Source organism: Pomacea canaliculata, linkage group LG11 (genome assembly GCF_003073045.1).
Source record: "Pomacea canaliculata isolate SZHN2017 linkage group LG11, ASM307304v1, whole genome shotgun sequence".
NCBI classification, from domain to species: Eukaryota; Metazoa; Mollusca; class Gastropoda; order Architaenioglossa; family Ampullariidae; genus Pomacea; species Pomacea canaliculata.
This window is the reverse complement of record NC_037600.1, coordinates 7,352,159-7,377,299: the sequence shown is the minus strand read 5'-3', so window position 1 is coordinate 7,377,299 and position 25,141 is coordinate 7,352,159. Positions and strand designations below refer to the sequence as shown.

The 25,141-nt window shown below is 43.2% G+C and overlaps 1 protein-coding gene across 3 annotated transcripts in view; it reads left to right on the top strand.

Annotated features, from left to right (window-relative positions):
• The first annotated feature begins 207 nt into the window (after window positions 1-207).
• The window catches only part of LOC112575417 (protein lev-9-like), a 55,683-nt gene continuing 30,749 nt past the window's right edge, over window positions 208-25,141 (top strand). For 2 of the 3 annotated variants that reach the window (XM_025257282.1, XM_025257284.1), the window contains exon 1: window positions 209-1,143. In XM_025257282.1, the coding sequence (XP_025113067.1) occupies window positions 1,071-1,143 (73 nt within the window). In that variant the 5' untranslated portion in view covers window positions 209-1,070. Of the gene's footprint in view, window positions 1,144-25,141 lie in introns of all 3 variants that reach the window. The other variant, XM_025257281.1, reaches the window with a different exon arrangement.

The window sequence follows — 25,141 nt, the reverse complement described above, 5'->3', positions numbered from 1 at the left end:
AGTCAGATTTTGTTCTTTATGAGAAAAAGAACAAATATCAAATAAAAAAATATTAACTTGTTTTTATCCCGAAACAGTGATCAGCGGCAGACCTAGGCGGATTGATTTGTTTTTCAGGTAAGTGGAGGAAAAGGGATGATGATGAGGAGGAGGAGGAGGAGGAGGTACCTGAGTCTCCCAGAATCTAGTAACCGCGCAGATCACAAAGTAAACAATGGAGGACAGGGTGGGAACAGTACCCAGACAGGGTCCCCCAAGTTCTGTGGACACACACACTCAGAGTGGTCTCCGATACAAGAGCTGTGAATCCAGATAGTTTATTATCTGAAGTGTTGACAAACTGCGCTACCACTGCGCTACCGTGGGCCTTAAGCCTACATCTGACGGGTTTGGAGGAGGAGGAAGGAGGAAGGGGGAAAGGTAGAAACCATCGGCAATGTCCGGAAGCACGCGCTGCCCTGTAGTTCGGCCATCTCCGTACGCGGGCGCGTTTCTTCACAAACCTATCCTAAAACCACCATCCTCCCTCACCATCAAAACACAAACGCACTAGCACACGCGCACCCATGTGTACGCCGACGATCGAGCTGCCCAGCACGTGACACGCGACAGCGTCGTCATCTCCACCAGAAACTACGACAGGCGGAGTTGGCGAGGGACCTCTGGTTTCTTTCTCCCCTCCCTCTCTCTTTCTCTCTTCCCTGTCTCCCTGAGGGTGCCAGAGCGGCTCTGAGAGCAGAGCTGAGAAGAAGACTTCTCTGGAAATGTCTGCTTGCGGGCAGTTAACTCCATTTCATCCGTCGCCTCCTCTATAACTAGCAGACGCCACACGCACGCGCGCCATTGACAAGTCTGGCGGAGCACGCACTCTGTGGCGCGCACGCGCACTTGAGAGAGTAGCGGAACTTCACCAGCGTCTAGAAGCGACTGTGGAAACATTTCAAGTTTGAAGAACGCTTGTGCAACTCTCTTTCTTTCTCTTCCAACCATCCTTTCTCTCCATTCACTCTTTTCTTTTGTTTTCTCGTGCTTTCTTTCCGTCGCACTTCAGAAGTTTTTTGAGAGGAGCCATGACTAGGATACGACCCTGGAACATTCTTCTCTCGGCCTTCTTGGTGTCACTGTGCATCGATGTGGATATGGGTAAGTTATTTTTTTTCTATTAGCCTTATATTTTTTAATGTCCCGTGCCTATTATTTAACTGTAATCATTACAAAGATTAAATTAAAAAACCTTGATTGGTTAAAAAGTGACAGATTCCGGTAGTAAGCACCTTCGCGGATGTTTTATTGGAGGTGACATTAACATACAACACACCCGTGATAAGAAAGCGTCCTTGACAACACCCACGATTACACTGTTTTGCTTGATTAAAAAAAAAAAAAAAAAAAAATCAGCTTCAGAGGAAAAGAGAAATTTGGGAGCTGAAGAACACGGCACAAATTACTTGTGATGATACAGACCTTCTGAGTGATAACACAGACCTCACCTTGTGATAAGACTTAGTGTGAGTCGGGTGCAAGCCGTGAACACTTCGTTCAGGGTGTGTGTGAGTGTGTGTGTGATGGCGGTTGGGGGTGGGGTGGGAGAGCTGCAGACACCAGGCCTGGATGTGAAAGCTTCGTGCAGAGGAAAAAAAATGTGCAGCAGTTTCTGAGCCTTCTTGGGCGTCGAACTGACATCATGTCTTGATAAATGGCTATTCTTTTTTTTTCTCCTCTGCATCGCAAAAGAGGAACCGTTTCTGGAGAGCTGCATGTTGACAAACACGTTTTTCAAGTGAAACTTGTTAACACACGGGTGTGTGTGGTAGCAAGAACGGGCGAGTTTGGTTTCCTAGAAACTGTCTATGATATTTGAGCGAAGGAGAGAGATAGGCAAGCATGATATTAGAGACTTGAGAGTGGCATTGTGTATGACATGAACTAATAGCTGAGATGTGGTAGAGGTTGATTTATAAGAGATTATGTTCAACATGGCAGTGTAAAGCAATGTGTGTGTGGGAGGGTAAATATAAAAGATGGAGAGCTGAAGAAAAATAAGAAAAATGTGGTCGATCCTTGTTTGAATGATTTTGACTGTGTGTTTGTATGAATGCGGCATGTATGCGTTTGTGTGTGTGTGTGCGCGCGCGGGCTTGTATATAAGAGACTGAGAGCTGAAGAAAAATTAAAAGAATGTTCATGCTTGAATGAGTGTGAATGCGTTCATGCTTGCATTTGTGTGTGTGCAAACCCCTGGTACGTGGGCATCAGCCTGTTCTGCAAGCTTCAGGATGCAGCAAAGTGAAGGATGATAAGTGGGAAATGCTGTGCAGCCTTCAGGCTCCAACACGCTCAAACATGTGTCTGGTATTTTTTACCTCTCTCTAAGACTGCAAAATGTTTCCAGGATCGTTTAAACCTTCTTGTGGAGGCTAAAACGCTCCGAGTGTCATAAAATCTCCCAGACACGCCGAGGTATTCTCCAAAGCCGGGAAAGCACGTGCAGCTTAAGGACAAATGCTATTCTCCTTCTCTGCCGTCACAACCACCTCCACAATCTATACCACCACCACCACTAGCCACCACTACCCCTACATGCAACCTGACACCGAGTGTCGCAAATATATCAGCAATAAAGACTTCACAAATAGTAGCTTAAGGACGAGCTCCAAGATTTAAATGTGAGCCGCACACATCAGTTGCTATAGATACACTGAAAAAACTCTTTCCTGCGATGTCCTCTCTCTTAGTTCTCACTAACCCCCGTTTAATCTCCTTTCTTTCATTTTTCTGCCTTGTTCACTTTTTTCTAAAAAAGCACGGAACAACATTTTAATGAAAGTTTTTTTTTAATTTCAGTGTTGTAATCGTTGTGGAAGTTCGTAACAGTAGGGGTGTAACGATAACAACAACTGTTTGCATGAAAACATTTTTCTCCGCTCACTGACCTCAGCTTTGAGAATTCTCTGCTCTTTCTATTCTGGACACCCTCTCTCAATCCAAGTTTTTTAAACAACCTTCAGGACGCAGCTCTTGGGACAGAACCGTTGCATTTATTGTTTATGGGTGTTTGTGTTGGGATGACTGTAGCTGAATGGCAGTGTGAATATGTCAGGGTATGCAAGTTAGATGTCCTCCTCATTGTCATTTTCTTCATCTTTTGACTTCATCGTCATCATTATCCTCTTTTTTCCATTGTCCTTTTATTGTGAAAGTTTTAATAAAATGTCGATACAAAAATCTTTTACGGGCGTGTGCACACACACACACACAAAGTATTGTTGGCGTTTCTGTTGACATCGTGGAGCACAGAATCAAGTGTTCCCGTCTCGCCATCCCTAAAGTCCTTTGATCGTGAAGATCCTCTGACATGTCCTGTCATCACATCGCCATATCTTTTTCTCTTGTCAAGTCTTCGTATCTTACCTGTCTCCTTTTCCTATCTCCATGCATTCTTCTTCTTTCTCTCTTTTTCTCTCTCTTGCGCGCACAAGTACACCCACACAATGAGGCTCGTTTACACGCACACTCACACGAACACACATGCATAGCTTGCAGTCTATTTCTCATGATTTTTTAATGATTATTTTGTAAACCCCACCAGGATTTTTCCGTAATCTAATTCGGCCTTGACGAAGAGACATTCATCATACTGTTTCAGACACACACATGGAAAAATCCCACGATGCGAATAATGTTTCAATCACATTTTCAGCGAACTTTCGAATATGCATGTGGAAATTTTTAAACATCTGTCGACACGATTTCGACTCTCTTACACGCGCACACACGCTTCCAAACTCATAGTACAGTCTCTTACCCAACAAAACAGAGTTTAACATTAAGATGGAATCTTTTATCATCAGTTGACACCGTTGCCCAATGTCCTCTCTTACACTCGCCCACACAGAGGCGAAGATTCGCACATACAGATGGAATTAAAATTAGCCGACACCAGTTCCCAGACTCTTCCACACAGGAGTAATGCGGGTCCTGACAGAGGCCAGAATTCGCTCACACATGAACCTGCAATCTTTTAACCTGTTGTCAACCTCTTGGAAGTCACGCGGACGAGAAGACACTGGGCGTGACGGGTCGGCAGCGGGGTCCCGCGCGCCACTTTAATTGATCCGAAGACCAATTAGCTCTTTTTCTATCTGCCAAGCGCTGGGCGACCCGGCAGGTCTAATGGCTCTCCTCCCTCCCACCTCGGCCCACAAGCCGACTTGTCTTCCGCAATCTATTTCTCTCCCTAACGCGGGAAGCCGATTCGGCGCCACGACAACGACATCATCGCCCTTCCAGCTTTTTTCGATCCTTTCCTCCTACCATCCTCACCGAGCACACTTACTGGCAGCGGAAGTGTATGACAACAAACAAGTGTCGAAACCTTCTGATGGGTATGAAGACGACAGCGATCGGGTGTTAGGAGCCTACTCCGATCGCTGACCAGTATCAGACAGGTTCGCTGGTTTTGAAACAGTTTGGTCCATGGATGCGTTCAGGTGGACTGCTGTCTGTCTGCGAGTATCAAATAAATTTTATTCCCGTGAAATAAATTAACTCAGTCGTGGCATTGAAATTATGACAGAAAGACGTGAGAGGTTGATGTTTGATGGTCATTAAATGGTCATACACTCATTTAAAATATATCGGGTTTTTTTTTTTTTTAGATATTTTTTTTCATTTATCGTCACTCTATAATACGGTGCTGAAGGCAGACAAATCAGCCGATGTAAATAAATTCTCTTGTCTCTCCACCTAGTCTCTGCCCATCCCAGGGTCCAGGCTGCCATACTTGTGTCTAATACACCTCTGTTGGCATCTCGCGGGACTCCTGCAGGCGCCAGGTAGAGAATTCGAACCGCGGCCGGTGGTGGTCGAACTCGCACCGAGGTGAGACTTGGAAGAGACAGTAAGGCTCGGCAAGTGGCGAGCTCGCCCTGGTCCCCAGTGTCGTCCCAGCACGTGCACCGCTGAGTCGCAGGTGCAAGCGGATTACGGAAATCGTAATTGGACGGCGGCAGGAGGTGACTTCTTAGGCGTGAACTTCCGCTTTCACGGAGGGGTAGTGATGTAACACTCCCTCCGTCGTCTCCTCCCCACTATTTATCTCCTCCCTCTCTCTCTCTCCGTTTCTGTCTTGTGATATTACTGATGTTCAAGGAGAGAATGGGAATATTAGACATGGACATGTTGATAGTTTATTGAAAGTTGCTGCTGGTGTTGGTGGTGGTGGTGGTGGTGGTGCTGCTGCTGGTATGTGTGTGTGAGAGAGGTTAACAGTCTCTGTGTGTGTGTTTGCGTGTTTCTGCGTGGGGGTGTGGAAGATATGTTTATGTCCTCATATGTGGATCCATGAGACACCTGAAAAATAAGATTGCTAAGAAGATTACTCGACGACAGGGCGATAAACGATAATGATGATGTTGTCGATGATGATTATGATGATAATGATGAGGAGGAGAGTAAGAAATATAGTAATGATCGCACAACCTCCTTTCACACGAGGGATAAACCTAATAAAATACGAAGTTATACCAAATATGTTTGACTACTTGTCAGTATTAACGCGAGAGGGGGACAAGTATGCGCGCGCACACACCCCCCCACCAACGCGCGCGCGCACACACACACACGCACTCCCCAACACGCACATAATTACTGGTGAAACCTGTGTACAGTTAATCAAAGTTTTTTTTTTTCTTCTCTAGACTGCCCACTGATCCCTAAATTCTCATCATGGCTGTAACAAGCAAGATTAAATGAAAAGAAAAAACTCAACGGGTTTTTTTTTTTGCGGGGGAGGGGGCAGACGTTTCCCAAAGCTGCTTCATCATTTTTATCAGTCGAAGAGACTAAAACGGAGTTATTCGACGATAGTCAAAGAAGCACAGACAGAAAATAGACAATTATTTCTCTCGTACATGCAAGCTGGATTAAGAAGTTGACATTTTCACCTCATCCAGCTTTAATAGTTATAATTAAAAAAGAATAAAAGCGCTTTTAATCACATATTCATTAAAACTTTGCAGACACGAGTGCTTATAAGTTAAATCTCGTAACTGCTACAAACCTTTTGGGAGTGAGGTTAAAAAAAAAAAAAACAAGTTAGGGGGATTCGACCGTGGCAGCAACCAGTTACATCAGGGATACAAGTGGTGAACTCTTTCAGTCCCTTGCCTTCACCGAACTGCTTTCCTACCAGACCAGACATGGAATCTTTAATAATCAGTGTTAGGTCTCTTTTTCTTCCACACTGCTACCCGTTGTGGCGACTGGGTGGCTGTTCCCAACACACTTGCCCTCCTGATGACAGCGGTATCTTTGGCACAGGTCCTGCATTATGCAACATACCGGAGACTGTCTAGCCCAGCTGCTTGCAGAAGGGGAAAAAAGCAACACTTAACTGGAACGAAGCCCTTTTTTATTTATATTTATGAGTGAAATATTATTCCAGCCAGGAAACAGTATGCCTTCAGGTCACTGCAAGCGTCAGCAGAAAAGGGAGGTAAACAAGGAAAACAGGAGGAGAGAACTGCGCTTTCAAAAAAGATGTTTCTGTGAAAATATCAACGGACTGGTGTGTGATGAGACAGGCGGGTTTTCGTCGTATATTATCTATGAGAATAAATTTATTAAATACTGGTTGGCTCGCTGAAACACTTAGATACTTGGTGATGTAAGATGGAATTTATTTGCTAGATACCCGAGGGTATGAAAGATGGGTATTAGAAATGTCTGTGGTGCTGCTTTCTGTAGGTTTTGGTTATGTCTGGATATTTCTTCAAGCTAACAATGTGACAAAATTTAGAAACTGAGGGATGTATATATATATTGTCAAAAATATATACTTTCAAAATAGCTTGCAGTTTGAGATGTAGAATAATGTCAAGAAACAGAGATATGACAATAACAAGACTGTTAGAAAGAAAAAGAGAGGAGAGATTGTTCGTGTGGGAGAGATTATTTGTAGGTGTGTGTGTGTTAGAGAGAGAGAGAGATTGTGTGTATTTATATATGTGTGTAAGAGAGAGATTGTGTGTGTGTGTGAGAGAGAGAGAAAGACACACAGACAGACTTGAGGACAGGAAATGACAATGAAAGAAGAATCTGAGACAACAAAAGAGAGAGAGGGAAGGATTGGATTCATTCGTCATTGATTTATGACCTCAAAGCATCGTTATCAAGAGAGACTGAGAGATACAACCAGCGAGACTGAGAGGGACGTAAATGACAGCAAGAAAAGGATATGAGAGGAAAAAAAAGAGAAGGAAGGATTAATTCCTTATTGATGTATGGCCACAAAAGCATCGTTATTACCAGAGAGAGAGAGAAGGAGAGATAGAGAGAACATTCATTTGGTCTCAGAAGGCTTGACCTCTTTAGAACCATTTGACCACACGATGCAAATTAAATCGGCCAGTCATACTTTCCCTTTGTCTCGACACACAGACCGGACTCATCAGCCCGGGGGATCTCTAATCACACTGTCTATTTGCCTCGTGCCGAGAGAACAATAGACAGCTAGATGAATCCCAAAATATCCCAGTTGTCAAGTCGGGGACATGATCATATTTTTTCCCGTGTCCTACAGTTGATATGCAGCAATCCACAGAGTTCAGCAAAGGTCACGACTGTGAAAAAGCTCGGTCAGCCAGGTCAGGTTTGTGGCAACAGGTCATATTTCTGAGAAACGGCCAGATTGCTCTTAACAAAGCAGGACGGAGACCTGGGAATGGAGCAGATTTATGTTACTTCTCCTATTTTATTTTAAAGCAATCATCACAAAAATCAAGTTTACGGAAGTAACTCCAGTCGTTCATGGGGGACATAACATATCAGGTTTATCCGGATCAAACATGGTTGTCAGTAAGTATGGCTGATGGTCAACATTGCAGGTCAGATGTTTGTCACACGAAGGTGATGTTTGAGAAAATGCACGGATTCATTTTACAGCTTATGGATTAAATATTGTTTTGTTTTCTGAAGCTGGAAAAAAATGCTGAGCACCCGTGGAAATAGGACATCTGCATCCTCTCCACTTAAGTGCTCGAGCCAATGAAGTTAATGGACAAAAATAAACTTGGGTTTACTCGGGTGATCTCGGAGACGTGCTGGAAGCCAGATTCACCCGCTTCCAGGCTCGGGCCGGACCCGGGTGCTGGCGTATCGCGGGAAAAGCTCAGAGGAGGAGAGGGAAGAGAGTTGGGATGGGATGAAGATGTACAGATGACGTCACACTGGCGGTTGTCGGAGAGCACGTGCCGGAACGACGGGTTGCCAGTCAGCTGAGATGGGGATGGGATGTTTGTCACTTTGTTGCTGCTTCTTCAGGTAGAAGTTGGGAGGGGAATGGATGGTTGCAAGCAGCAAGAGTTCAAAGATATATATATATACTCTCTCTCAGTATTTACACAGTATTGAAGTCACGAGACTGTCAAAAGGAAGTTTATTTTTATACTTGAGCTGATGTATGATGCAGCAATATAATTAGTGGTAACTAAGAAGAATGACATTTGTAGTGGCAGTAGCAATAGGGGAATGTGTGTGTGGCTCAGCATACTCAGCTAAAAATAAACTAATAAATTAAAAAAAAAAATACATGTTCTCGTCTGTAACTGTGATACCCACCTTCATCATACACCTCAAAAACCAAACGAAAAAAAAAAAAAATCTCCCGCTCTGCACCTGCTTAGTCATTAATCTCAGAGAAACAAGTTACTCGTTATTCGTGTTTTTTTTATTTCCCTCCAACTTGTCATCCCTCCCACACACACACACCCCACACACTCCCATGATTCATACCTCCGCAGGTTTTTCATCCTCTGTTGATCGCGAAACCCAAGTCTGCGAGCGACACCTGTAGTTGCACGAGGCCGCGATGGCGCAGTGGGAGCTCGATCGTTTGGGAGGGGGGTGCGCACAGAGTGCCCTACCCTTGACAGAAGCGGTGTTTGCAGCTTGTCGACTTTTTTTTCCTTCTGTATATTATTCTGTGTTGTATCACGGGTTTAAGAGAAGAACAAAAACCAAAAAATCCCCCAAAAGGTTTTTTTTTCTGATGACTTCTCCGTTTGATACTTTGGTGGTATATCGTCTCATCATTGGTGAAAGGTTTGTGCTGACGGTGTCGGGATACCACTTCCACCCCATGAAATCTCTCTCTGGATGCTGCAGGTGTTCACAAGTTCGCAGACAGTTTACAAGTCGTTGGACCAGCTTGCGGACATGTAGTCTTAATTGCTGAATAGGGTAAAAAACGCTCACAACAACAGTGATTTATCTGAGATGCCTCATGGAAGGCAGGATGGCTTTCCTCCTGGGTCACTGCCAGACGGTTTTTAACAAAGAGTCAAAAAGGGATTGTGATAATGAAGTCCCTCTGCTTCCCTCTACTTACAAAGGATATGAGTGACAGCAAGAAAACGATGAAGAGAAAGAGAGAGGGAGAGAAATCAAGGCATTCATTAATTATGAACTGCCCATAAAAAATGCAAAGAAAGATTACTCTAGAGGGACTGGGCAAGGGGAAGGCAGTCACGAGGAATGCGAAGATTCTGGGAGAGGAGGCGGAATATGGGCTGATGGGTTTAAGCGATTACACTCTCATCTTTCCAAAAATTAAAAGAAGAAATTGTCGATTTTGCAAACAAGAAGCTGCACGTGCCAACGGAAGAGTTATATCTCTTTCCTTTTGTTTTCTTTTCTTTGCTTTCATTTTGTTTCATTGCATTATTTCGTCGGACAAAAACAGTGGCTCAAGTAGGGGAAGACATTCAAGCTCAAGGGTCGTAACTCTCGCAGACCTGGCGATGACGAGAAGAAGAGCCGTCACGTCAAGTTTGCGTGGACGGCGTGACATCTGACCTGTCCACACGGGCTTCGCCAACATCCAGCAGACGGTGGCGTGTCACGGGTCACGTTACCAGCGACAGCGATAAAAACAGGGGCGTGACTTTCGCCAGATGCCACGGGGGTGGGGCCAGATCGATGACTAAGAAAGGCGTGGTCGCAGGAGGGAACGGCCAGCCTCCTGAACTGCGTCAGGGGCGTGACGGTCGAGATGCGAGAGACAGCTGATTGACGGCGACAATTTCGACGAGAGTGGCAGGGTCAGAGACTGAGGAGGGCGGGTCAGTCTGACTGGTCGGATGGCAGGGAAGGTCGACGTCCGGGTCCTGGAGATCAATGGCAAGCTCCGGTTGGTAGGAACGAAGATAGATGAGCTGAGATTTTCCCCACCTCTAGGGGAAAGGGGGAAAGCAGGCACAGGCACTCAGATTGCTTGAAAACGAGGATGACATTTCAGCTGTTGGAAGACAGTCCGGAGCGTTCCAGAAAGTTCCAGACCGTCATATTCTGGCCTCTAGGTGGAATATACAAAATACTTTTCTTCGTCCAAAACGGTATTAATATGTTCATTAGCCAAGTAGCATACGAGAAAAAGTTTTAAATTATTTCAACAACAGTACATCGTCGACAAAATCTTCACGTGACATGCCTCTATAGTTGTACCACACGCACGCACTTACGTACACACATAATTATTGACTAACTCTATCAGCTCCCACAACATACATTCATGTTACTATTTAAAAAATTGTATTTGGATTCTACGAATGCAAGGCTACTTTCTGAAAAGACAATCGCACGGACTGGACCACGTGATATGCGATAACGACTCAAGCGTGTCAGTCTGGGGAATCTTCGCAACTAGTAATTAGAAAACTGACAGGGTATATATGAAACCTCAGGACAGAGGTTCACCACAATTCTACCCTCGCCAAGGGCAATGCCTTATGGGTAAAACTGGGAAGTCTTGACAAAACCGGAATATCAACACGACATCTGGAAGAAAACTTACCCCACGCATCAACATAGAAATCCAAGAACAAACACACATACTTGTCAGATACAGGAATACATGCATACATACATATACGCACATTTACACACGAAAGCCCACACTCACAGTCACACATACATACAAGCATCCTCCTCTAAACAAACGAAGCGCGTGCACACACACACTCACATTCTTTTTGACTGTATTTTGCTCACTTCAGCATCTTATATTCCAGCGAATCCCGGTCCAATGATATCGAACCAAACTGCCATGTTCGCGTGACATCATCAGTGATCACAATAGAAGCACCCCTCTCCCTTCTTCCTCCCTTATTCTTCCTTCCTCCCTCCATCTCTCTCCCTCTCTTTGACGGCCGCCCTGAGTGGCAATTACAGCAACAAAACAGTAGCAAAGGACCGTCAACCTCCAGCAGCTCCCCCTGCCGGCAACCAGAGCGGATCGCTCGATTATTCCTCCCCCCCCCTACCCCTTGTTTACCCCGTGGCACGCCAGCGTTTAGATTCCTCCCATAGCCGATTATTTCACCATCGGCTTCCTGTCGACTTTGCTTGGCTGCTCCCATTACTCGCCGTGTGCTAATTGGCTCCAGCAACTGGAACGCACCTTTGTGAGCGGCATCGCTCGCCCTTTGAAGTTCCGTTTACCTAAGTCGGGTTTACCTTTACGCTCAAGCACCTACTTTTTTTTTTTTGAAGTCCTCCCACCGACATCGCCTTCTGTCTCTCTATCTCCAACAACCCTTACCCAGCCTCTTGAAAAATGAGACGAGCTATGGTAACGAGGTGAACACGCGAGGTATTTATTTTACATGGCAATGTGCAGCCATCAACAACATGCCTCGACTAATGTAAGACAAGCGAAAGATAATTGAGAAATCATGCAAAGAAACTGGTGTGTATGAAGGGTGAGGTCAGATAGACAGACAGACTGGGACGGTAGTGACTGTATGACGAGAACATAGAATGAAGAGAAGTAAACAACATGATCAACATTGTGAAAATACCCAAGGGAGATAATTTTTAACTCGGTATCGTAATAAAAATATTGCATCTATAAAAGGAAAGGCCTTATATTATGCATGTCCCACCCGCTAGGCATGAAACTCACTGCGCATGAGAAAAATAGGAGAGAGGAATGAAGAGGAGATGTTTGGAAAGGGAGAAAACTGAAGGTGTTTATGAAAGAGTGGCCGGCCTTGAAAGCTGCGGACAGTGATGAGGTAAAGGTATTCCAGAAACGAGGAGCAGAGAAAGAAGAGGAATGGGGCTAAAATTTGTCTAAGTTATGTGGAATCGAGTTCGAACTGTCATCTGTGGAGTTTGTTTACAAAGTGTTCTCTCAGATGCTGCAACACTTGCAGACAAGTGTATACAGAGAAGAGGCAAAGCTACGGAAGGAAGGAAGTGTAAAAATAGTGTGTGTGTGTCTTCTGTATTCTTTCTTACAAGTTAGCGCTCACCCTCTCTTTATCGAATATACACGCATAGGCGCGCGTGCGCAAAGGTATACACACATTAACACACACGCACAGAGTGCGCGCGCGCGGACAAACACTAGAAGGACAGAGAGGATATCCGTTATCAATCTCACGATGTCATCCACTCAAGAAGCTGTCTCTCGTAAAGTATTAGACAAACAACACTTGCTTGTGCTGCAGCTGCCTGCCTTCTTCTCAGTTACACACACACTCTTTCTTTCACACACACACCTACACATTTACTTCTCAGTTACACACACACTCTTTCTTTCACACTCACACCTATACACATGTTTACACACTCACACATTTCTCAGTTACACACATACACAATCACACACATGACTACACACACACGCGCGCGCGCGCGACCTCACACTCTCTTCTTTTTCTTTTGTCTCCTGCTTCTGTCTTTCATACAGACTATCTCTGTCTCATACGGATTTCAATAGACTATTACCTGTGGGCTCTCTCTCTCTCTCTCAATCACACACACACCTTCTCAGTTACACAATCCTAGTTTAGACACCTCACATTCTTTTTTTCTTCTCTATCCTCCTTTCAGACCAGTTCATGTGAGATATATATCTCTCACAGACATATGCAAAAATATTTTTTTTTTTTTTCACACGCACACTCACATAAAATTTCTGTACACGCAATTGCACGTGCCCACACACTTTACCCAGTTATCACCTTCACCCTCTAGCAAAAATTGTAAGTTCGCTGACCTCTCTCCATCCTAGGAACACTCAGAAATTACTTATACAGACAGGCGCCGTCTCGCCTTTCTTTCATTAAAACCAAAAATAGAGACAAAAAATAACCAACTCCCCTTCCCACCACCACCACCACACCACCACAAAGACAAAGAGATGGGAATCTAACAAAATAGGTGGAGTTCTGGAACATTCTGCTGTAATGGCGGCGACTGGTTACTGATGTGGGCAAGACACACATGAGAACAATACCAGCATCGACCACGAGCTGACAAGAACTAATGTCACCGAGGAGGGTGATTGGGGATATGTGTGTGTGTGTTTGGCAAGGTAGGGAGACTTCCAAGGTCCACGTGACATGCTCAGGCTGACGTCACCGAGCATGTGACCCACCCGGTGCTGACACCACGGTGCTAATGAACGGAGAAATGCAGTACCCTCCTTGATTCACCCGTCGAGTGGAAACCCAACAGCACCGGGGAAATGATGAATGGGCATGCATGTTATAATACATCACCAAGCAATAACTCATTCTAAAAATGTTCATAAACAGAACAGCTTGTGCAGACGAACGGAGAAATCAATGAAGTGCTCGGACATACTCATCCTTCTTTGTTGCAATGTATGTGGACAGAAGAACTACAGTCTGCGCAGCAACAATAGAAACGAAAGTTCTGACACTAATAACAGTATAGCTGCCAATACATTGCCCTCTGGGATAAGTAAATTCTGTTTTAAGATGAAGGGCTATCATTTTATTGAAAAAAAAATTCTTCGCAAGGAGAAACCTCGGAAGATTTCGTGTGAAGGAAGTAAGTTCTTGGAAGTGAAAGCCTTTGAGAACGAGTTTCAAGATTGACCAGCTTAACAGCTTCACCAAAATGAAGAAGCAAGGACTGGAAAATTTCACAAGTTCGCTGATGAACACGATGAAATGAATCCGGCCAGGCAGATGATCTACCCGAAATGATCAGAGGCCAGGGTGAAGGAGAAAGAGCATTAGCTGGTTTGTGGCCATAAAATACGACCGTTTGGGATTTACTCTTGATCTTTCTCCTTCTCACAAAAAATTCTTTGAATGCATAATAGCGGAGTAGCAGCTAACTGGTTAATTTTAGAAGCCAGAATTATACTTTAGATTCTTATATTTACACTTTTTATTCCTCTACATTTTTTTTTTCGTATTATCACGACTGCGCCGACAAACGGCAAACGGCAAACGGCGAGGCTGTGAAAACAAAGATCGGGTGGCCAGATTCTCACTCCTCAAGGTGAGATGCGGCATCAGATACTTTACCTCCACCCTGCCACCCTGTCTCCACCCTGAATCGATCCACCAATCGCCTGCATCCTCGGGCACATACCTGTGAAGCTTCCTGGTAGAAACTGTGGATGGCTATGATGAAACAGCGAATACGTGTGTGTGTGTGTGTGTAATTAGAGTATAAGAATATACAATGTTTGTTGTTATTTGAATTTGTGATTACAGGGAGCGTAGGTGGGGTCATAACAGAATTTCTCGTCATCAGAGGTTATACATGTACGTTATTCTTTAACCTTTAACCTTTAGTATGTGACATATATATATATACAAATAATATCAGGGGACGAAGGAGATACAGACTGATAAACGCACAGACAGATAAATAGGTTAGAAGTGTCATTCATCTACTTGATAATCGTTGATTTTCCTGACCTGGACAAAAACAATCAGTGTTGACAGCAATTCAGTGCACACACACAAACACCCACTAACTGTGTGTGTGAGAGAGAGAGAAGGATGACTGCATTTATTACAAAACTATCAGCAATCGGAGACCGATTGTGGGCTGACAGTAAGAATCATGTTTCTACATAATTTACATGAACAAGACGAAGAGAGAGAGAGAGACACACACACACGCTGCACACAAGAAAGAGAGAAATGGGGCAGATTGTGGATCGACAAACAGAATAGTGTCTACATAACCTACATAAAAAGACAAACACACACACACGGAGAGTGAACAGACACACATTGATTTGCACTGAGAAGCCGGGCATGCTGCTCACCTACAGCCCACGTGTACTCGGTGTACACTATTGACTGTATCTCCCACCAACCACTGTTTGCAGCGAAACATCAGACACTGTAAAGGCTTTTGACACACAGTCCTTACATCAGTGATGTTACACAGTGCTCACTCTCTGGGTGCTACTTAGCAACATCGGCTCGAGAACAGTTCAGATCGACGACGACTATTCAGTAATAATTATATTTTATCGACAATATTATACATGTAATATGATTCTGGTGATACGCTGATTTCATATCAATAACACATTTTACATTCTTACTGCTTGATGATGACGATGATGTTTCATTATAAATATAATCACTAGGTTCTGAACTAGACAAAAATTAAAACATAAAAATAGCTAAACCTGAGCAGGGTTAATAGCAACATTAAAACTGAACAGGGAACTACAATATGTTCTGACTTAAAAACCTTCATTTTGTTTTGCTGATTTCTTCAGTTTGACGGAATTATTGCACACAATTCCACATCCATCAGTATTTCAATAACAGCAAATTACGCAAGACAAATTATGTTATTACAATATTACACGAAAATGTGTTTAAATTTGATTGAAAGTTCGAAAAAATGGTGATCAGCAGGGGAAGCCGAGATATTGCCAAAAAAAATAAAAATAATAAAAAAAATAAAAAAAATAACCCCACGAAACGATCTGAGCCGTTATTTCAGTGTTAGGAGATGGTGAGAGATTGCCAGCATGTAACGAGGACAATCCGTCAAGATTGTCTCCGAGGACGCCAAGAAAGTTACAAAAGAAATGAGTAGAAGTTGTCAAGATTTAAATAGAGCAGGGGAGGCCACTCGCAGGGAATCAATAAAAGTTATAAAGATTTGATTAAGCGACGGCAGAATAACCAGGACATGCGCAGATGCTATCAATAAGACAGAGAGGCCGGGAGAATATGCTCGCACGAAGTTGCTACAGAAGCCATCGATAGTTTAATGGCGGCGAGTGCAGGACAGGCACGCAGCGCGCAGGTCATCGGCATTTCGCCCCCGGCAGTTTGGATTGCTTCCCCTTGAAGTTAAGTGCATCAAAGTTTCCAGTTAAGAGACAGAAATAAAGAAAAGCCAGTGAATCTATTACTGTACTCTCTCTCACACACACACACCTCTATATTCGCTTGTGGAAAGAAGAGTGAGGGAAAGAAAAAAGGATTTCTCGTTTTCATTCTTTTTTTGTGAGGCCATAACCAGTTACAATCGAAATTGAATTTCTGAAGCCAAGTCCCAGTCTTGTTTCGCGTATAATACACAAAATAATTTTATATCCGACAAACTAAGGGAGAGAAATAATTACATTTGAATAAAATAGCATATTTTTAAAAAATCCTTTCTCACTAATTACATTCACTTGTCTGGGTCTCATGACTTGTGTGACCTGTGACTTCTTTGTGTCTCCTGAGACACGTGTACTTTACTTTACTTTATATTGGTTTGTTCTTCAATTTAGACTACAATTTATTCGTATTAATAACTTTTTTTGTGGATGCTCTAAGGAGTAAACTGCAATGAGTTCACCTTAAGGACTGTGATATGGCGTTACACATGTGAACTTTAATCTTGAGGAAGAAGATGATGAGAAAGGTGATCAAGGTAGGTATAAAAGAACCTCTAGAAAAGCATTTTATTTTTATATTTTAAAGGAATGCTGCAGGAGTAATTGTTTCCTTTCTTATAATAAATAACACACCAAAATACCTTGGAAAGATCAGTTTGGACAGACCACAGCATGTTGGATATATGAAAGGTATTGTGATTTTAAAACTTCATCGTTGTTCAGAAGCAGATGTCAGATATAAGGGGGTCGTTAAACAGAAACACACACACACATTCACATTCTAAACACATGCATACAAACATACGTATACAAATGCACAAAAACACAAACACAAATTCAAAGACACACAAAGTAAAAATACACAAAATAAACACAAACATGATACACAAGACACATACAGAAATATACAAACAAGCCTACACAGCCATTTGTAAGAAGAGAGAGAGAGACTCAGTAATAATCTCGTTAGACAAAGTTAATTAAATAGCAATAATCCCTAAAGGCAACTTGTCCTTTTATGTTCCATTAAAGATCATCATGAACACACCATCAGGATACTACGATAAAAGGGCGAGCACTCGCAAAGACCCTTAACTCGTACGCGAAACCCACAAAAGGGAGAGAAAAAAACTTAAAACAATAATAATAAAAGAAAGATGTCAAGCAAATGTCAAATGTCGTTTAGACATAGTAATCTTGAAAGCCTCAGTTCTGTGTGCAATGACCGCTCGTGCTCGTCACGACGAGGATGTTGATGAAAAGAGAGAGAACAGCTTTGTCACATCTGATGTCGGTCACTCTTCCCAGCGTGCTGCGCGCACCACGTGACAGGTCGTCGCGACAAGAAGTCTGCGAGTGTGCGAGCCTCGTGCACTTTTCTCTTCGTGTTTACTGCTCTCATCTGTCATCTGACCCACCCACCCCTTTCAAAAATTTGCAGTTTGCACCCGAGTCACGTGACTGATCGTGATGCTGGGTTTGACAAATATCCCTCCAGAGCTGGTGCTGGCCAGGAAAATCTGCTCGAGCTCAGATTAATAAACAAATAAATGCTCCACCAGCCGCACCGACGCAGTTGTCTCGTAATATCAACACAGAGCTGTTCAGATTCCAAAGCGGAAACGATTGCTTTTTTTTTCAAACCCCTACAGACGTTGAAATGGTGTTTGCTGACGTCACGGAGTTAAAGATAAAAAAAAACAAGTTGTTGTAAAGTGAAGATGCACTCTTAGTGGCTGGCATATCACGAATCTCAACACAAACTAATCCCCTCGTAATAGTCTTGGAGCTCCGGCGTCCGAACCTCGAAGGTTCGCCGGTTCGATACCCGTAGCATAATTTCATCCCCTATTTGACCCAGCTGTTGAATGGATAGTGTGGTCTTTAGAGGGATGGGGAAGGAAAGGCAACGAGGGAGAGAAAAGGGACTTCCCTTACCCCAGAAGGAGTCAGAAATGAACATAAAGGCGGGTGTTGTTTACTTATACGTGAAGAAAATATTAGTAGTTGTTTTGTACCGATCTTAAAACACTCTTCTTTAACCCCAAAAATTCTTCATTCTAAACCTTTTACTGTGGTCGTTCATTTTAAGAATAATGTGAAATAAGAATTTGTTTCTAAAATAATCTCTGTGTTGATACAGTATTTATTAAACACGTGGTGTCCTAAAGGGTGTTACCTACCTTTGTGCTTCACTTCCTGTTGAAACAATATGTGATGTGGCCTTCATGTGTAACGAGGTGGAAAATCCACAATATGCATGAAACAGGCGCTAACTGAATTGTTTAACACCTTCTCTGTTCATGAAATGTCAGCAGTTTTATGTCAACCTGGCTTTAAAGGACTATAGCTCGGTGTAAATTTTTTAGTGATTCGGCAAAACGCGGTGGAAGAGATAATGTTTCACAAACTCCGCGCAAAATCGATCACCTCTACATCGTTCTCGAAATACATACCTTCAGACATCACCATGCACAAAAACAAATCAAGCACGTAATGTCACATGATAGGGTTCCAGGCTCCCCATTGGCTGTAACTTTGACAACGTAAGCATGTCCATGTACACCCCCGATGTTCGGGGGAATTAATAATCTCTTTTCCTGCATAGTGATAATTGAAGGTGAGCATCTCTAGAACAGAATGAGACTACACAGATTCTGGAATAATAATTCACTGAGCTTTACCGAGTTTTCGATAAAAATGTCACACCCCACTAGACCTTTAACCATGTGGAGTTCAAGAAACACGCACGGGCAGTCTTGCTGAACCGAGCTGTCTCCTTCCCGTCCAACGAATCTCCTCGAGTTTCTCAAGCCTTAATCTCTTGTCCATCCACCCATCCATTCATTTAACCGCCTTGGTCTTCGTTTTTTCGACCGACTTCTCGGCCAGCCTTTGCTAGGTTTGCAGCTCAGTCTGTGGGTGTGTGCGTTCTAGCGGAGGTTGGGGTGAAGATGGAGGTGGGAGGAGGATGAGATTTTGTGGTGGTGTGGGGGAACAGCTGGAATGCTTCGAGTACGCATGTCTGGCATCCCGGCGAGACGTGGCAGCCATTGACTGGTCAAATCTGGCGGCCAAACAGTGTAATCCGCCAGGCACCTACTCCACATTTCCACACTCCTCCGTCTTTTCCTCTTCACTTATCCCCCTTTACCCCATACCCCGCGTGCTTCTCTGTTCTCGTGAGACGAGAGAAGATAGAAGGTAGCTGCACGTACCGCTCGTCCACCTCTTCGGTTGTTTGTAAGACACTCGCTCGCCCTATTTTCCCCGGCTTATTTCATTGCATCTCAATTACTCTCTCTCCTTCGATCATTCTTTTCTCCATTTTTTTCTCAGTTTCTTTCATTATTCCTTCCCTACAGTTTTTTTTTTCTTTCTTCGGGGGTTTGTGTGTGGCAATTGTTAAGCGCCAGTACAGTAAGGGTAAGGTTCCATGGGTCGCATCTCGCTTTAGCCATGCTGCACATTCGAGTGCCACTAGATCTTTTTCCCACTTGATATAAATCACGTATTCCCCTTTACTTTATTCTTTTTGTTTGGTAAGTTTCTATCTATCTCTCCATCTATATATCGTGATATTGTTTTTTCTTTTGCATGAAACTGATATTGCTCCATCAGTTTCTTTTGCTGAATGTCTTTATTCATTAACTGCTCTGTTTGTGACAGGGGACATTTTAACAAATGGCCGTCTGCCCTTTATAAAATTCCACCTTATTGGAAATTCGAACTAAACTGACCAAAACTCTTGTCTGCTGTGAAAGTGTAGCTTGTGTGTTGTCTCTCACACCACCGACACTGTTGTGGATGCGGAAATCCAATAAGACCAGACGAGACACACACACACACAAAGATAAAGACAACCACAAAGTGCTGCCACCTAGCGATCACATTTCTTGCCAGTTTTAAAGCATCTTCGAGAAATCCGGCGGTTAGTGACGTCACAAGCATGACGCTGCAGTCGACCAATGAGCAAGGAGACAGGTGTTGATTCAAATTGTGGCTTGGAAATGCTTTCCGACAGTGTTGGCTGGTGAAGATATCAGGAACATAAACCTGACACCAGAAAAGCAGAATCCCCTTTAACTCTCCATTTGCGAGACCATGCATAACACCGGGTAATAGAAATCACGTGATTTCAGCTCGGATAAAAGTATATTTCTGGACAACTGGTTGTTTGCCCTTTGCCCCTCGCGAAGTTGTTGGATGTCAGGTGTCGGCAAACCATTTAGCGTTTGATATCCGAAACAGGGACAAAATTCTTAAAATAGCAAATAAATTTGCAATAAATGTGTTATTTATTTATTTTTATTTCTTAAAATTTTTAGAAAAAGTCATTTACCTAACACTTCTCACGACCTCGAGCCAATAAACTGAAAACTGAAAGCAGACCATAAACTTTAAGCTTTTTGACAACACAAGAATTTGCATCATCTGCTTTTTCTCTTGAAGCCGGAAGTGAATTAACGTTTTGGCCTCGTTCTGGAGGTTAACGTGTGTTGGGGGTGGAGGTGAGGGCGGGCAACTCTTCTGCAATCAATCCAGAGATATATGTCCATGTTTTTGGTGCGCGGGCTTATCATACACTAGCGTTGCTAGGAGGGAGGACAGTAATATATCCTCCGTCCTTTTGTTCGCATGGAGAGGTTGTTTGTTTACGAATCTCACTCTCTGCCTCCTGTGGTCATAACGGTCAGACACGGAGACTGGATGAAAATTTTACTTGCGAAATGGGTTTTTTTTTCATACAATGACTAAGATTCATTTCATCACGTGGTGTTTATTCTTTGTTTTTTTTTTCTACCACCTACACACACGCTAGAAAGAGAGAAGAGGTCGACTACAGAAATTCTCACATTTGCAGAGAAAAAGTTGTTGCTATTTGAAAACATGTTTTATTTGAAGACAGGATTATTTTAAGACACGACGAAACTAATTTCACGGTCCTCGCTCACCCACTGTATCCTTTAACACGCAAGGCTTCATACACATCATCATCTCAGAACCCAGAAATTAATAATTTTAAAATAAACTCAATTCAGTCAATTTTTTTAAAAAAAAGATGTGCTTAAGGTCGACAAGATAACAGCTTAAAAAAAAATCTCTTCCTGCTCACACACACCCACGCACCCCACATTAAAACCCAAGTCTGGTAGGGTACAAATCCCGTTGCCATGTCAACCTATTGATACCGCATGTAAGATCGGAGTGCTGCTACCAATAACCAGACAGACCAAGCACTCATTTGTTTCAGGTCTTGTCCTAATTTGAGTTTTCATTTTCTCTCCACTTCTTCGCTCAGCTGTCAGCGTCTTCAATCGACTAAGGCCGAAAATCGCCAGCATGGCCTTATTCTCTTTTCTCTTCTTTTTTTCTTTATTTTTGCGTCGCTGCGATTACTCGGGTAAGAGGAGACAACGCAATCAGCAGACAAGGAAACAGCCAGGACCGAGGACAGAAAGAGGGCTTTATGGCGGACAAGCTTCGGGAGGAGGACTAGTTCTAATGTCTCTCCGTCCAGTTTTAAACAACGGGAAGACATTACCATGGTCCTAAAACTGCAGAGGGGAGGGAAGTGTGGTGGAATTGTGTGGGTTAAGGGGTTGGTTGCTATGTGACGTGAGCTCGGAGGACCTTATGTCTTCAGACCTCGAGCGATGACTGAAAACAGAATTTTCTTTCTTTCTTTGCATTTCCTCGTGCGCATGTTTTCAATGGCTTGTTAGGAAATGAAATACTTTTCTTTTTATAGACCTCTGAAGTCCTCCCCATCCCTAAAATGAAATAAATAAATAAATAAATAAATAAAAAAAAAGCCCAAGTACAAGACCTGATGGTCACCTTTGCTCTTAAATACAATCGACAAACAAAAGTTACACATACATGACAAGAAAATAAATTAAGATATGAGTTTGTAATGTCTTGTTGAAGAATGTTTCATGTTATATATGTTTCTTGTTTACAACGGGACCAAAAGGTATCACAGCATTAAGTTGTCTTCATGCACACTGCCACAGAAAAGCAGAAGTCTGGGTAGAAAGAACTGCGATGTAGCCTATGCCAACCACCTTCAATGCCGCTTTGTTGGTTGTCGTGTTCAAAACATCAGCAGGATGCTGGCAGCAGTTCAAGTTTGTGTCTATTTTTAGTTTTTGTTTTTTTTTTTTTTTTTGGTTTGTTGTTTAGCACGTGTTTCTCATTATTGTCGCTGATCCTGCCGGCTGTGAAATGAGCCAGAAAAAGAAGGGATAAGGGTGTATTGTTAACCCTTCTTACTATTTTCATCGTAGTTCACCGAGTCCTTCGCCGTGAGAATCTCATTACAGGTGCAACATTTCAAGTAACAGACATCGCGCAGTTTTTTTGTTTTTTTTTTAACATCAGTGTTACAAAAACTAGGATAGAACCTTAATCTACTCTTTTTTTCCCTTTGTTATCTTTGTTGTGTTTTTGTGTGTTTGAAGAGAGAGAGACAAAGAGAGTGTGTGTGTTTTATGTTGGTCTGTCTACCTGTCTTCCTGTCTCTAACCTCTTTTCCTTTTGTCTGTCTTTCTCTCTTTCCTTTCTTATTTTTCCAGTTACCCTTGTCTCCCCTGGCACAATATGAAGCATGCAGTACCCTCCCCCTTTTCCTCGTGACAACTGTCAACGTGCATAATCGCGTCCGACGCGATCGCTCCAATCTGAGGTCGAGGAGGCAAACGAAATTTCCAAGTCCACACATTATTGGATGTTGTGGTTGTCTTTCATGCATATTCTAACAGAAATTCCGATGCGAGGACCTGTTATCCCCTTCTTACAGTCTCAGAAGTTGGACGATTGACTTGGTACTGACGGAACCTGCTTCAGGATGCTGTGTTCTTTGAATGGCAACTAAAATTGGTTTTGAAACAGGATGTTTAAATCTTATCAATACATTTTTTATATATTTTAAAATTTAATTTTCTTTTTGTCAGTTTGGTATCATGAAACTGTTCTCAGCTGCACGCGGAATACGCGTCTGCCTGTAAACAGCTTATCACGTGCCTGGTCACGTGCTTCATAGGAGGCACAAACAAAAACAAGATCTCACGACGCGGTCATCATAATCTTTATTTTTTTAAAATAAACAAATAGGAGAAAATCCTCTAAAATAACATTTCAACAGACGAATGAAAAGATTAAAGATTTTGAGAGCCAGCAAAGCTCGCTTTGTGAATGTCAATAATATTTAACTTTATTATCAGAGAGTATCTTTGCTCTCTGCAGATAATTAAAATAAAAATCTGTCAGTTCGGAAAGGATTCATGGAGGAAGGATGGAATAAAAAGGGGCTGTTAGCATAAAAGACTTAATGGTACGAAAGTTTCAGTTTGTCTCCTTTCATGACAGTCGCAGGGGTTTGTGGGAGGAAGAAAACTTTGTTCTGTCGATTCGGTTTTTAGACTTAATATCTGCGAAGAGATGTTTTCGGTCCCCCCGGCGTCTCAATTATGCGCCTGCGTGCCAGAACAGTTTGCAGACGAGAAGAGAAAAAAGAGTTGGATGTGTGACTGAAGCGATTCCCTCGGCGCGAGCTGGGATATTGTCACCGATGATCTGCATGAAGAGCTTTTCGAGTCGTACTCCATTTACAGCTCGGAATTAAGATATATTCTAAACATCCACTCTTTTTTTTTTTTTTTGGTCTTTTATCTGTTTGTCACTGGCTCCCACTTTATTCACCTCCTCTAGCTCTCACTCCCCCATTCTCTCTCTCTCTGCTTTTAACATTCGCGTCATTGTCGCTTTTATTTTTAGAATAACACCTGTAACATTTTGAAAGATTTTTTTTAGGGCAAGGATTAGGAAAAAAAAAAACACATTGTGTGCTTATAGTTGATAAATAACTGTTTTTTCTATATCTTTACCCGTCTCTGCCTTACCTGTCTTTTCCTCTCTCTCTCTCGACCTAAAATGAAGGAAGAGGACGTAGAGGCGTAGGTCACATGATTACTCTCGATCGTCAAGTGTCTGATGGCATCTCACGTGTCCGAGACTGCTGGTCACAGTCATGGTCGATGGTGTGTTTGCATGTTTGCCCTAAAAGGGGAAGGACGACGAAGAAAGAAATTGCAAGGATTGAAAATTAAGAGCATTAATCCTTCTTACGCACAATTTTAGTAAGGATAAGCTCCCTTTATTCCTTCTTCACCTCCTCCAACTCCTCTTCCTCTACCTCCCTCCAGCTCTCACCCCACAATTTTCAACCGTCCGAACTTCATTGAGAGTACTCGTAGGTGTATGTTGTGGGTGGGGGGAGGGTAAAGACAGAGAGAGAGAAGGAGGGAGGGAGAGCAGTAAATCTTGTGAGATGTTTACGAAGTAACCTTTCACACGAAAGGAGCGGCGCCTGTTTGCACGTGCAGCGAGACCGCTGTTCATCCTTGTCACTTCTGTGCGTATATATATGCTGGAACTGCCATTGCCATCCCAGCAGGCTGTGCGCGCAAGTCGGGTAAAGGAAATGAGGGGAGAATGGATATTCACAGCATCGACGTGCATGCACGAGACGAACGACAACAACAACGACAACGACACCGACTCCGACGCTTCCCTTTCCCTCCTACATCCTCTTTCTCCACTCACCCCCCACCACACGTTATTTACGTCCCCTGTCGTCTTTCATCGTCATCGTCATCGATCCCTACCAGGCCTGCTTTTAAGAGAGAAATAGGCAGGGGCAGATAAATGAGGCAACAGTGTCCGCTGACAATCATAACTTACTTCCCCATTTGTGGGACTGGCAGGAAGCAGAACGGGCGATGCCTCCCTCCACCCACCCGTTTCTTCCACACCACCCATCCACCCATCCATCCACCCATCCACCCAGGTCTCTTACCGCACCGCCACAGCACTCGGTTGGTGGCGCGTGTTCTTTCTCTGGCATTTCTGGAAGCAAATTGGTTCGGTCATGTCTGGCACTCTCCAGTA